The sequence below is a fragment of the Procambarus clarkii genome, chromosome 76 (assembly GCF_040958095.1).
Source record: "Procambarus clarkii isolate CNS0578487 chromosome 76, FALCON_Pclarkii_2.0, whole genome shotgun sequence".
Classification (NCBI taxonomy): Eukaryota; Metazoa; Arthropoda; class Malacostraca; order Decapoda; family Cambaridae; genus Procambarus; species Procambarus clarkii.
The window spans coordinates 18,164,341-18,179,189 of record NC_091225.1 but is presented as its reverse complement, the minus strand read 5'-3'; the positions used below and the strand labels follow the sequence as shown (position 1 = coordinate 18,179,189).

At 41.9% G+C, this 14,849-nt stretch overlaps 1 protein-coding gene across 1 annotated transcript in view; it reads left to right on the top strand.

Annotated features, from left to right (window-relative positions):
* Window positions 1–14,849, top strand: part of LOC123771559 (histone H1, macronuclear-like) — a 39,929-nt gene extending 25,080 nt beyond the window's left edge. The window contains exons 3-4 of the mRNA XM_069313854.1: window positions 4,108–4,643; window positions 14,790–14,849. Of these exons, the coding sequence (XP_069169955.1) occupies window positions 4,108–4,643; window positions 14,790–14,849 (596 nt within the window). The remainder of the gene's footprint in view (window positions 1–4,107; window positions 4,644–14,789) is intronic.

Sequence of the window (14,849 nt, the reverse complement as noted above, 5' to 3'; positions counted from 1 at the left end):
ATTTCTTGATAACAGACTACAAGGACAATATACAGCTTAATGGGGTTTTATAGATTGTATTTATGGAAGTACTCACCTGGTGCATGAAAGTACTCACCTGGTGCATGAAAGTACTCACCTGGTGCATGGAACTACTCACCTGGCTTTGATCTCATACCACCCTCTCCTCCATATTGCCTTTTCACACCTGTTTCAGTCATCTAAATCTTTGGGGTCATTTCAACGTTAGGAGATTCGAACCCTTTCGGTCACCAACGAAGGTGGTTTGATTTCTTAGTCTTTATGTGGATTTTCTTGCTTCGTTACCTTAGCTGTTGAACAACAGCTAATCATTGCCACCACAGCTAATCATTGCCACCACAGCTAATCATTGCCACCACAGCTAATCATTGCCACCACAGCTAATCATTGCCACCACAGCTAATCCTTGCCACCACAGCTAATCATTTCCACCACAGCTAATCATTGCCACCACAGCTAATCATTGCCACCACAGCTAGTCATTGCCACCACAGCTAATCATTGCTACCACAGCTAGCAGCACCTGTACAACGAAACTAAAACCACAAAAGTATCCTTAGCATCTGTGGTGTACTTATCCTAATCCACATTCTCCATAAATCCAGAGCAGTTTCACCATTCCAGCCCATTAAACAACCGGTGCATCTTAATTAAGTCGTCTTCCAACGCTCTCTCTCTCTCTCTCTCTCTCTCTCTCTCTCTCTCTCTCTCTCTCTCTCTCTCTCTCTCTCTCTCTCTCTCTCTCTCTCTCTCTCTCTCTTTCTCTCTCTCTCTCTCCTCTCTCTCTCTCTCTCTCTCTCTCCTCTCTCTCTCTCTCTCTCTCTCTCTCTCTCTCTCTCTCTCTCTCTCTCTCTCTCTCTCTATCATCCTTTTTACTCCCTATTCTCCTGTGTATATTGAAACTGATATTGAAACGTCTGTTTTCATGGTAAATATATTGTCATGTCTAGCATGCTGTTTAATCAATTTACATGTCTAGGAACCTATAGTAGTTAGTTTTTGGCAGGACATTCTACGTCTGATCAATTATATTGTGCTGGAGATTGTGAGTAAGGAAATACTAAATATAATCAGGGAGAAGCTGAGAGGTCTTGTTGGAATGCCTTTTATTCTCTTCCAAGAGGCTATGGGTCCTATTTTGACTAAGAGGTGAAATCATTATATGTATATATATATATATATATATATATATATATATATATATATATATATATATATATATATATATATATATATATATATATATATATATATACTTGAATGTATAAAATATATATCAATGCTAATATAAAGAGACATATTAGGAAATTCGTAGCCAATACTGTCATAGAAATATATTGATTTTGGTTTTGAGAGGGAAGCGGGTGCTAACAGCCAGCGAAGGGCCACATCCCCCTGTAATCAGGCTATCGAACGAGCAGTTTCAGGCGCCTATTGCTACTTGCATGGTGCAGCGTGTTCCTTTTAAGAGGCAGCGATGCCTCGATTGCCATATAAGTTCAGAGTTGATGACATAGTTATATTTAAATATCTTTCCCCATTGGTTATAATGTTTGTTGAAAATTTAATATGTAACATTTTATTAATAAACACTTTATTATAACATTAATAAACATTTTATTAATAAAATATTTTATTAATATATTTTGTTACAGTAACTTTTGTGCCCACGAAACTAGCGAACGATTTTAAGATAGCAAAAAGAATGTATTCCTCCTTCAACTAATAGGAGGTTATCTTGAGGTTATCTTGAGATGATTTCGGGGCTTTAGTGTCCCCGCGGCCCGGTCCTCGACCAGGCCTCCACCCCCAGGAAGCAGCCCGTGACAGCTGACTAACACCCAGGTACCTATTTTACTGCTAGGTAACAGGGGCATAGGGTGAAAGAAACTCTGCCCATTGTTTCTCGCCGGCGCCTGGGATCGAACCCGGGACCACAAGATTACAAGTCCAGCTGTGCTGTCCTGCTCGGCCGACCGGCTCCCTTTTTTCCGGAGGGAAAAAAATTGATAAATTTACTTTGTTTTTTTAATTGGAGAAGGGAAGGGAAGTATCAGGAGAAGCGCCAAGCCATCACGACTATATAGCACTTGGAAGGGGTCAGGATAAGGATTTGGGATGGGACGGGGGAATGGAATGGTGAATCCAATCACTTTGACGATTGGGGATTGAACGCGAACCTGCATGACGTGATCCCGTCGCTCTACCGTCCACCCCAAGTGAGGAGGAGAGATGGTGGTAAGAGATGAGGACTGAATGAATATGATGAGAAGAGGGTAAGGGAGAGAGATGATGAGAGAGGAGTAGGGAAGCTGAAACATCAGGGCGAAGAAGAGGTCGGTCACGCTTCATGCAGGTCGGCGTTCAATCCCCGACTGTCCAAGTGGTTGGGGGCCATTCCTTTTCCCCCGTCCTATCCCAAATCCCTATTCCTGACCCCTTCCCAGTGCTGTATAGTCGTAATGGCTTGGTGCTTTCCCTGATAGTTCCGTCCCTCCTCCTCCCTATAATGAGAAACAGATGAGCTTATCCCCATGGTTCCCTCACTGGCCAACCCCGTACCTGAAAATCGTATTTGCTATGTCAACATCCAGGGTTCGAATCCATCCCTCCTCTCTCTCTCATTCCCTCTGATCTGTCCATCTGTTAGCTGTTTGCATCTGTTAGTGAGAGCGGTCGGAGCTTCTGTTTGCTTGTGTGAGGTCCAGTGTCTCTTGCTTGTTTGAATGGAGTCCAGTTTCTCTGGCTAATTACCGCTGACACTGTTAAACTTGAATGGGGTTCACACAGCTGCTCTGATAGCCAATGGTTATAGTGTATAACAACCACCAAAGTGATGATTAATTCGCCATTGGTTACGCAAGATGATGATACGTCATTCCTTGGTAGCTGGATATTTATGGCAGACTTATGAAATTTTATACCTCGGATCCCTTTTGTTTACAAACACAAATTGCGCGCCATTATTCGTGTGTGCGCGCGCATCCACCCGATAATAAAATACTTACCCATATATAATATACATAAACATAAACATTTCTGGTCCGTTCTATAAAAATCATCTCACCAGGAATAAAATCAAGTGACGGCCCGCCACACACACACCGAAACTACGACGTTGGTACAATGTTCGAACAAGTTTTAACACCTCCTAACCAGTTATAACAACCAATATAGCAAGTTGTAACAACGTTCTAATACGTCATAAACACGTTAAGCCAAGATGTAACAACTTTATTACAAGTTGTAACAAGCGGAAAATAGAGACAGTTACGGTTTGTGTTTCCAGGGCGGCTTTGTCTGTCTTTACAAGCCTGTCAGTTTATCCTACCTGTCTGTTCTCTCGCTTATCCATTTGCCTGTCTGCCGTGCTGTCTGTCTGTCTCTTTGTACATGAACTCTGCTCCTAGCTCACTTTCATGGCTCGTCGGAGACGCTCTGAAAGATGAATTTCGAGCGTAACGAAGGATTTTCCGCCTACACGACCCACAAAGTGGCGCAGCGGAGTTCTAGGGCCCGTAACGTAGAAAGTGAAACCACTTACCAAAGTCACCTCTTAAAGCCAGCAGCGTAGGTATAAATAAATATATATTTGTCTGCGTTCTTAAGCCCGTTTTCTTTGTCTTTCCGGTCGTACGACCCTCAAAGCGGGCGCAGAGTTCCGACCTCGTAACACGGGGAAAAGTACGAGGCCACTTAAGACAGACGGCCTAGTGGCAGCGAGAGAAATAAATTTATAAATGTTTCTGCATTTTTTATGCCCATTTTCTGTGTTAGAAAACATCTGAGAGAATGGGAAGGGAGGCTATGAATAAACAGAGAATATATGGGGGGACAGAAGGAAAGGATGAAATGAGGAGATAGACGAAGAATGGAAAAGGAGAATGTCAGAGATTAAAGAGATGGAGGAGCAGAAGTAGAGGGATAAAGGGAATTAGAAGAAGGAATAGAATGCATGGAGAACTGACTAAAGTGGGTGAAGAAAGAGGAAATAAAAGAGAAATGATAATGATGAAATTCATTTAGACGGATACATTTAGAAGTGGTAGAAGGGATAGTAAATTCTAAGTTAACAAGTAAATATAGGCAAGAAGCCACGGACGGCCAAGGCAGCGCCACGGACGGCCAAGGCAGCGCCACGGTCGGCCAAGGCAGCGCCACGGTCGGCCAAGGCAGCGCCACGGTCGGCCAAGGCAGCGCCACGGTCGGCCAAGGCAGCGCCACGGTCGGCCAAGGCAGCGCCACGGTCGGCCAAGGCAGCGCCACGGTCGGCCAAGGCAGCGCCACGGTCGGCCAAGGCAGCGCCACGGTCGGCCAAGGCAGCGCCACGGTCGGCCAAGGCAGCGCCACGGTCGGCCAAGGCAGCGCCACGGTCGGCCAAGGCAGCGCCACGGTCGGCCAAGGAAGCGCCACGGTCGGCCAAGGCAGCGCCACGGTCGGCCAAGGCAGCGCCACGGTCGGCCAAGGCAGCGCCACGGTCGGCCAAGGCAGCATCTCCAATGACGTCGCTCAAAACCTGCCGAAGAAATTTGCTTCAAAAACCTGTGAGTGTTAGTGACAACCTCAAACCTTCGTGCAAGTTTTTCCAGCACCGGCGGGAACCAGCACCACTGGCACTCATGGTGAGTGATATAAGGGGGAAGGGAAGGCTGCTGTGGGGAAGGTGGGGAAATGGGAAATAGGAGATGGAGGGGAAGATGATGAATAGTGATGATGATGGGAAGTGATTAGTTAGTGTAGGTGCTTCTAGGGAAGACAGCCAGCCAGCCGGCCAGCCAGCCAGCCAGCCAGCCAGCCAGCCAGCCAGCCAGTCAGTCAGTCAGCCAGCCAGCCAGCCAGCCAGCCAGCCAGCCAGCCAGCCAACACTCACATACAAACACGTATAAATCCAACCATAATTAGTTACACCTACATTCATTCTACACCCTACATTCATTGACTGTATGCAGGACCGAGCTCTAGCACCCGGTCCACGCTTTTTTCAAGCTGTCGGTCGTCTAATGCAAATGATTCCTGACTTCCTTCTCTCTAGTTCGCTGTTGAAACTATGGATCATGTTAGCACCATATATCCGTGTCTCTGAGTTGACACAGTTAAACAGTGATAAACTTCACTGTTCCCCCCCCCCCTAGTTATGCTACTATGCCTGTTCTGTCATCAAGACCTTAATAATAATAATTGTCTGTGTGTGTGTGAGTTTGTCTGTCTGTCTGTCTGTCTGTCTGTTTAACTCTTCATTACCATTCCTTTATGACAACAATATCCAATGATTACATGCATTGTGTGTGTGTGTGTGTGTGTGTGTGTGTGTGTGTATGTGTGTGTGTGTGTGTGTGTGTGTGTGTGTGTGTTTGTGTGTGTGTGTGTGTGTGTGTGTGTGTGTGTGTGTGTGTGTGTGTGTGTGTGTGTGTGTGTGTGTGTGTGTGTGTGTGTGTGTATGTGCTCACCTAGTTGTATTCGTCTAGCTGTATTTGTCAGGGATGATCTACGGCTCTTGGGGTCCTGTCTATCAACCATTAATAGCCAAGCGCATAGGATTCAAACCCCTATTGTTCTTTTTAATTTCTGCACTTCAAACTGTGTATGGAGTCCGCCTCGATCACCACCCTTCGTGCTTGTTAACATGGAGAGGAAACTAACATAACTAACAAGACTGTTAAAAAACTTTTCTGTGGCTCATTGGGTTCATAACATTAAGGACACTACAAAAGACCTATTGACCTATAAATTGACCTATTTATATCCACCCACTTTTTCATATATATGTCTAACCTACGTTTGAAACAATCCATTGATCCCACTTCTATTTTACTCGATAATATTTTTTTTTTCCAAAGTCTGCAACCTTGTTTATAAATCAGTATCTACCTAGATCTTTTCTAAATATGATCTTCATTTTATATCTTTTCAAGTTCCTTTTTTTTCCAAATTTTGTTGAGTTTTTGAGTTTGAGTTTTGAGTTGAGTTTTTGAGTTTGAGTTTTGGGTTGAATTTTTGAGTTTGAGTTTTGAGTTGAGTTTTTGAGTTTGAGTTTTGAGTTGAGTTTTTGAGTTTGAGTTTTGAGTTGAGTTTTTGAGTTTGAGTTTTGAGTTGAGTTTTTGAGTTTGAGTTTTGAGTTGAGTTTTTGAGTTTGAGTTTTGAGTTGAGTTTTTGAGTTTGAGTTTTGAGTTGAGTTTTTGAGTTTGAGTTTTGAGTTGAGTTTTTGAGTTTGAGTTTTGAGTTGAGTTTTTGAGTTTGAGTTTTGAGTTGAGTTTTTGAGTTTGAGTTTTGAGTTGAGTTTTTGAGTTTGAGTTTTGAGTTGAGTTTTTGAGTTTGAGTTTAGTTTTGAGTTTTGAACTTTTAGTTTTGAGTTTCATTTGATTTATATATTTACAATTTTATGTATCTCTTTGTCATATACTTTCATGCATTTATTTATTGTCCCTCTTTACTTTTCGTCGTTCTAGAGAATGTTAATTATATAATCTCTTCACAAGGAAGGTTGCTAAATCTTTGGATTAACGTTGTTTGTGTACTTAGTTCGAGTACCCATGCTAAATTGTCTGCCCTTCACCTTCCTGCCTATTATAATATTTTGTATTTGATAATCATGTTTAGTCTGTTTCCCTACGGGGCTCACCATAGCCTGTGCTGCTTGGAACGTTTTGTTCCAAGTAGCGAATCTTAAACAACAACAACAGTTTGTTTCCTTGGTTCCATTAACATAAGGTTAAATTCGTTGTCTTTCCTTGTAGCTCGTACCTTTCGGCTCTGGTTCTGGTGGCATACCTACTCGCTGGACTTCAGCTTCCTTTTTGTGTTTAACGAGATAAAGGACTTAATATTGTGGCTTCATATTCCAGAATTGATCTGATTTAAAACGGTATTAAAGTTCCCGAACGCCTAACTTGGCGTTCTGCTTGAGCGCTGTCTGCTTGAATGCTGTCTGCTTGAGCGCCATGTCTGTTTGAACGACATTTGAACTCTGCATCAACTTCCTAAAGATAGTTCTTAAGTTAATATCAACAACCATGTATTTTACTTCGTAAATCTTCCATTCCAGGAGTATTTTCTCTTCCATGTAATACCTTATGACCGGTCTCCTGTTCCGCCGTCTTCATTACTTTGCCCTTGCTAGAGTTGAACTCTATTAGCCACTTAAAGAACCATATTTTCATTTTATTCCTGTCCCTTCCCTTGCAGTTTCTAGCAATCTGCGAGCGTATTCTGATCATTTGTGTCTAACAATGAGAGGACGGAATCTATCCGTCTACTGCCTGTCTATTCAGAGCCCCTTCCATGATTGAGCTCTTCTATCCACTCCCTCTCCTGTCTCTCCTCTTTCTCCCCCTCAACCCCCCCTCTTCCTCCCTCTTTTCCTCTACTCACAGAAAGGGCAAATAGATCTTGAAAGGGTCGAGTATATCTTCAAATTTTCCCTTCATGGGCTTTATTGTTTAATTGATGGCAGGAGCACTTTATCCAAGCGTGGTAAACACTGCCGGAATACACAGGAACGTATGATCTCATATGCACGCGCGCTGGTTCGTACGCACACACACACACACACACACACACACACACACACACACACACACACACACACACACACACACACACACACGCACACACACACACACACACACACACACCTTCACTGAATTAAACTCGAAAAGGTTTAGTCCTTGTGGGACTCTTCTGATCCTTGTGGGACTCTTCTGATCCTTGTGGGACTCTTCTGATCCTTGTAGGACTCTTCTGATCCTTGTGGGACTCTTCTTAGTCCTTGTGGGACTCTTCTGATCCTTGTGGGACTCTTCTTAGTCCTTGTAGGACTCTTCTTAGTCCTTGTGGGACTCTTCTGATCCTTGTGGGACTCTTCTTAGTCCTTGTAGGACTCTTCTTAGTCCTTGTAGGACTCTTCTTAGTCCTTGTAGGACTCTTCTTAGTCCTTGTAGGACTCTTCTTAGTCCTTGTAGGACTCTTCTTAGTCCTTGTAGGACTCTTCTTAGTCCTTGTAGGACTCTTCTTAGTCCTTGTAGGACTCTTCTTAGTCCTTGTAGGACTCTTCTTAGTCCTTGTAGGACTCTTCTTAGTCCTTGTGGGACTCTTCTTAGTCCTTGTAGGACTCTTCTTAGTCCTTGTGGGACTCTTCTTAGTCCTTGTAGGACTCTTCTTAGTCCTTGTAGGACTCTTCTTAGTCCTTGTGGGACTCTTCTTAGTCCTCGTGGGACTCTTCTTAATCCTTGTGGGACTCTTCTTAGTCCTCGTGGGACTCTTCTTAGTCCTCGTGGGACTCTTCTTAGTCCTCGTGGGACTCTTCTTAGTCCTCGTGGGACTCTTCTTAATCCTTGTGGGACTAAGATGCCACTGGAATTAAGTTCCTTTGTATATGTTTCAATTTCGACGCAAAACTATTTAGAACTTGAAGCCAGACAATTAAAAAATCTCGAACGAAATGCAAGAATAACTTGGCAAGTGGCTGTTAGAGTTCAATCCTACTATGTGTAAAGTAATGAGGTTTTATTTTGGGAAAGTAGGCAAGCATAGGACAAAATTCTTATTATTAACTATTAAATCTGGACTTTATACTAATAAAGCATCAGTGGCGCGTATAATGCTTGGTTACATAATATCTACATTCATAAATTCAAGTGATCATTCAGACTGTTGTACTTCAACATGTTATACAAACGGGTTGATTTTATAAAGTCACTATCTGACAAAACTTTTAAAATTGGACGTCCAACCTCCGATTAAGTCAAAAACAGACATTCTTAAATTTTTTAAGTAATGTGTGACAAAAAAACTTTGTTTCTTGTATAATTTATAATAAAATATTAAAATATTGAGCCAAATTAGGCCAGGGATAGGTTAGGTTAGCTAGAGGGGGCCGGTCGGCCGAGAGGACAGCACGCTGGACTTGTGATCCTGTGGTCCCGGGTTCGATCCCAGGCGCCGGCGAGAAACAATGGGCAGAGTTTCTTTCACCCTATTCCCCTGTTACCTAGCAGTAAAATAGGTACCTGGGTGTTAGTCAGCTTGTCACGGGCTGCTTCCTGGGGGTGGAGGACTGGTCGAGGACCGGGCCGCGGGGACACTAAAGCCCCGAAATCATCTCAAGATATCCTCAAGATAGCTGTTTTTTCCTTTGGGAATTATATTTTTATTTTTTGGGGAGGGGGAGAGGGGGGGGGATTATGCTATTTGGAACATGTGAGTGAAGCATTTTGTGAGCTGCGATTCGAACAAAGCTTGGAAGGGAACGAAACACTGTCCTAAAAATCTTGGAAGATAACCAGATGCCGTTCATTAGATAACAAGATAACAATTTTTTCATTCATACAAACGAGTTTTTGGCAACTGCATTGAAGAGCATTTGGCCATTGGTAATGAGGCCATTGTTAAGCTTTAAGCCAATTAGACCTCATCCTCGAACACCAAGAGTTCGAACTGGTTCAAACAGCGCTTCGAAATAGTGCGCGAAGCTTGTTCGATTCCCGCTCTGTTGCAAGGAGCAATATAAGCCAGCAGTCTCCGTGGTGTAGTGGTAAGACACTCGCCTGGCGTTCCGCGAGCGCTATGTCATGGGTTCGTATCCTGGCCGGGGAGGATTTACTGGGCGCAATTCCTTAACTGTAGCCTCTGTTTAACGCAACAGTAAAATGTGTACTTGGATTGTAAAAACGATTCTTCGCGGCAGGGGATCGTATTCCAGGGACCTTGCCCGAAACACTACGCGTACTAGTGGCTGTACAAGCATGTAACAACTCTTGTATATATCTCAAAAAAAAAAAAAAAAAAAAAAAAAAAAAAGCGAGAGACGCTGCAATAAATGCCTCGTAAATTGGACAAAAATTACCAGATTTTAGCATAAACAACCAACCATATCCCTGATGCCTGCCTGAAACCCCCCAGAAAATTTTCTGAAAAACAGAAAATATGTCAGAAATTCCTATTATTATTATTACTTCCACCTTTCGTCTCTGTCGGTCGCGTCCACACGTCTTGCCTACCCGGAGTTGAAAATTAATTATTCCATGAATATGCAGATAGAACGAGCAATCCAAAGCTAACTGTTTTTTTTTTTATTTTTGTTTTTATAAGTGTAAGTTGGTGGATCGTGGCCGAGGCGGCTCGACAAAGTTGCCCTGATGCAGTGTGAGGAAGCAACTTATATCTGCCATGTCAGATATATCAAGTTTAAGTGGCAATTCTATTTTCTCGACTTTGACCAGATTTCAGCGTGACAAAAGATGCAGTTTTCACGACCTTGAAGAGGTTATCTTGAGGTTATCTTGAGATGATTTCGGGGCTTTTTAGTGTCCCCGCGGCCCGGTCCTCGACCAGGCCTCCACCCCCAGGAAGCAGCCCGTGACAGCTGACTAACTCCCAGGTACCTATTTACTGCTAGGTAACAGGGGCATTCAGGGTGAAAGAAACTTTGCCCATTTGTTTCTGCCTCGTGCGGGAGGTTACAAATAGGTGTAAAATGGTGTCTCACAATATAACATTTTCATAATAGCAGTTATATTTATTTCTGGCCAATGCTGTTTGTTACATTAGCATGATTTGATGTATACTATTTCAATAATACTGGGACTCCTCTTAGTCCTTGTTGGACTTAGTCCTTGTTGGACTTAGTCCTTGTTGGACTTAGTCCTTGTTGGACTTAGTCCTTGTGGGACTCCTTGTGGGACCTAGTCCTTGTGGGACTTAGTTCTATTGGGACTTAGTCCTTGTGGGACCTAGTCCTTGTGGAACTTAGTTCTTTTGGGACTTAGTCTTAATGGGACTCCTTGTGGGACTTAGTTCTTGTGGGACTTAGTCCTTGTGGGACTTAGTTCTTGTGGGACTACTTGTGGGACTTAGTCCTTGTAGGACTAGGGATTTAAACACTCGTAGGTGTTTAAGAAGGTGAATATAATATAAACACATTATGTACAGTACCTTGAACAGGACGTATTCTACATCGAAATAATTGATTTTTAAACAACTTAAAACAATTTGGACGTTTTCTTCACCTTCATTAAAGCACTATGGCATTATAGATAGTTTTTTCACCAGTGTTTATATAATTTTAATAGTATATTTGATTTAATTCTGAAATTATATTGATCTTCGTAAATTTTCTTTACTGTGAGGTCCAATACATTCATTTTGTCTCAATAATGGCATGAGAGGTTGAGAGATATTAAGGGAGTGAGAAGTTAAGTGTTAATTAAAGGGGCAATAATGCTTCGCTAACGAGGCATTTGAACTAGAGCAAAATCGGAGGATTAACACATAACAGATAACTCATTGTGAACATCTGTTCCACTGACTCATCCCTAAGTGTGAATACCTGTCCCTGAAGCAGTACCCTAAGTGTGAACACCTGTCCCTCAAGCAGTCCCTAAGTGTGAACATTTGTCCCTCAAGCAGTCCTTAAGTGTGGACATCTGTTCCTCAATCAGTCCCTAAGTGTGAACATCTGTCCCTCAAGCAGTTCCTAAGTGTGAACACCTGTCCCTCAAACAGTCCCTAAGTGTGAACACCTGTCCCTGAAGCAGTCCCTAAGTGTGAACATCTGTCCCTCAAGCAGTCCCTAAATGTGAACACCTGTCCCTCAAGCAGTCCCTAAGTGTGAACACCAGTCCCTCAAGCAGTCCCTAAGTGTGAACACGTGTCCCTCAAGCCACCCCTAAGTGTGAACACCTGTCCCTCAAGCAGTCCCTAAGTGTGAACGTCCCCCTTCCTCGACGAAGAGAAAGCAAAGTACACCACATAAAGGTATGTGGTTTACTAAGTAGTATTAAACTACTTAAACTACGTTTGATTCTACTGATTCAAAGTAATTAAATATTTTTTAAATCTATAATTCTGTTCCCAGATCAATGTTTTCACATGTCTTTATTGAATAGAAATTTTATTGGATAATCTATTTATTGAACACTAAAATATCCCGTTTGTTTTATTCTTTCATCTATCTTTAGTTTAATCTTTTTAATTGACTTTTTTTTATCATCTTTTCTTGTCCTCTCTTAACTCTTCGCTTTTTGCACTAAAAAATATATTTAGCTTTCTTAATCTCTTCGTAGAATTCAGATTTCTGAAGCTAAATATATCATTCTGAACACGGTCAAGTAAATTCATGTCTACAATGGTTGTAGTTGTGGTTGTTGTGGTGGTTGTGGTGGTTGTGGTGGTTGTGGTGGTTGTGGTGGTTGAGCTGTTGACTTGGGAAATGAAGAGTCTGATGATTTACTATGGTGGCGTGATGAAGGACTTTTTGGTGGACTTGGTTAATTGCAATTGTTGCATTCACTGCCGTTGTGGTTGCTTTCGGGTTGAGGGGGGTTGGGGGTGGATATTTGTGCTGTGGCTATTGATGTGGTGGTGTCTGTTTTGGGTCTTGTGGTGGTATCACTGAGATTGGTGTAGAATAAATGATTCGGTCGCTGCTAATTGCTCTACACTGATTCGGTCGCTGCTAATTGCTCTTCACTGATTCTGTTGCTGCTAATTGCTCTGCACTGATTCTGTCGCTGCTAATTGCTCTGCACTGATTCTGTCGCTGCTAATTGCTCTACACTGATTCTGTCGCTGCTAATTGCTCTACACTGTTTCTGTCGCTGCTAATTGCTCTGCACTGATTCTGTTGCTGCTAATTGCTCTGCACTGATTCTGTCGCTGCTAATTGCTCTACACTGATTCTGTCGCTGCTAATTGCTCTACACTGATTCTGTCGCTGCTAATTGCTCTACACTGATTCTGTTGCTGCTAATTGCTCTGCACTGATTCGGTCGCTGCTAATTGCTCTGCACTGATTCTGTCGCTGCTAATTGCTCTGCACTGATTCTGTCGCTGCTAATTGCTCTGCACTGATTCTGTCGCTGCTAATTGCTCTGCACTGATTCCTCAGGGGCTTTTGCAACAGGAATGGTGATAGATACTGCTGCTGTGATTTCTGCAGCAGCAGCAGAAATTGCTGCTTGCAATTGCTTTTATGGTACCTGGCATGGTTCTGTAGTTACTCTTGTGGTACGGGGCACTTGGGCTGGATGGTAGAGCGACGGTCTCGCTTCATGCAAGTCAGGGTTCAATCCCCGACCGTCCAAGTGGTTGAGCACCATTCCTTCCCCCCGTCCCATCCCAAATCCTTATCCTGACCCCTTCCAAGTGCTATATAGTCGTAATGGCTTGGTGCTTTTCCCCTTTATAATTACCTTCCCTTCCACCTCTTCTACCTCTCTATTCTCGCCCCTTTCTCCTCTTCCACATTCGCAACGTTTTCTCTTCCCTCCTCTCTCTCTCTCTCTCTCTCTCTCTCTCTCTCTCTCTCTCTCTCTCTCTCTCTCTCTCTCTCACACACCGCCACGATACTCTCTCAGGATTATACGGTAAATCCTACACAGGGTTCTCGTGTCGTCATTGTGGATTGGGATTTTTCCTCCCCCCTCAAACTTCTCTGTATCTCTATCTCTCTCTCTCTCTCTCTCTCTCTCTCTCTCTCTCTCTCTCTCTCTCTCTCTCTCTGTGTTTCTTATCTAATATCTATATACTCTTCATTGTCTTTACTGTAACTTTAGATAAATTAATATTGGCCTTGATTATATTTTCTACTTTAGAAGTAAAGCATTTTATTTTCCTTCTCCTGTTTTTCAATTATTTTGCCAAAAAAAATCCACAAAAAATCATTTTTTTCAGCAGTTCATTTACATTTTTGGTTTTAATTATTTTCTTGGATAGTACCTTACCTTGAGGTGCTTCCGGGGCTTAGCGTCCCCGCGGCCCGGTCGTCGACCAGGCCTCCTTACCTTCCTATAGTACCTTCAATTTTAGATGATACTTTTCTATTCATTTGCTACATTTGCTATTTATCTATGTTATTTATCTTTAAATAACAAATAGTTATGTTTGCTATTTACCAGTTATTGATAAATTGGCAAGATATTAGTAAACATTAGTTCATATTGCTGTTATTAAATTGTGTTTTTTTTAGTTTTAAAAGTCACGTTTAAAAGTCACGCAACCTTTGTTATATGGCCAATATTATTGACCAAGTAATATTGGCCAATATTATTGACCAAGTAATATTGGCCAATATTATTGACCAAGTAATATTGGCCAATATTATTGACCAAGTAATATTGACCAAGTAATATTGACCAATATATTGGCCAAGTAATATTGACCAATATATTGACCAAGTAATATTGACCAATATTATTGTCCAAGTAATATTGGCCAATATATTGACCAATATATTGACCAAGTAATATTGACCAATATATTGACCAATATATTGACCAATATTATTGACCAATATATTAACCAATATATTGACCAAGTAATATTGGCCAATATTATTGACCAAGTAATATTGGCCAATATATTGGCCAAGTAATATTGACCAATATATTGACCAAGTAATATTGACCAATATTATTGACCAATTAATATTGACCAATATATTGACCAATATATTGACCAATATTATTGACCAAGTAATATTGGCCAATATATTGACCAATAAGTGGTCTCTAGTGACCACTTATGTTACTGCGAGTCTGTAGTGACCATTCAGGTTAGTGCGAGGTTAAGTTCATTTGACTATTGCTATCTTCAAATAAACGTACTCCAAGTGATATCTTTATTGTCTTATTGTTACTTCTTTTAACATGAAGGAAATATTTAATTTAAGTATATAATATTTTTATTACTCAGAAAAAAAATGTGAAATGATTCTATCATTTTTTTAACTGCTGTTTATGGTTATAGAAACACATTATTAATTGGTTATGCAGACGAGGAGTCACAGTAACGGGGCTGATGATATAATGGCTAGACCACTCATCAGAAGATGA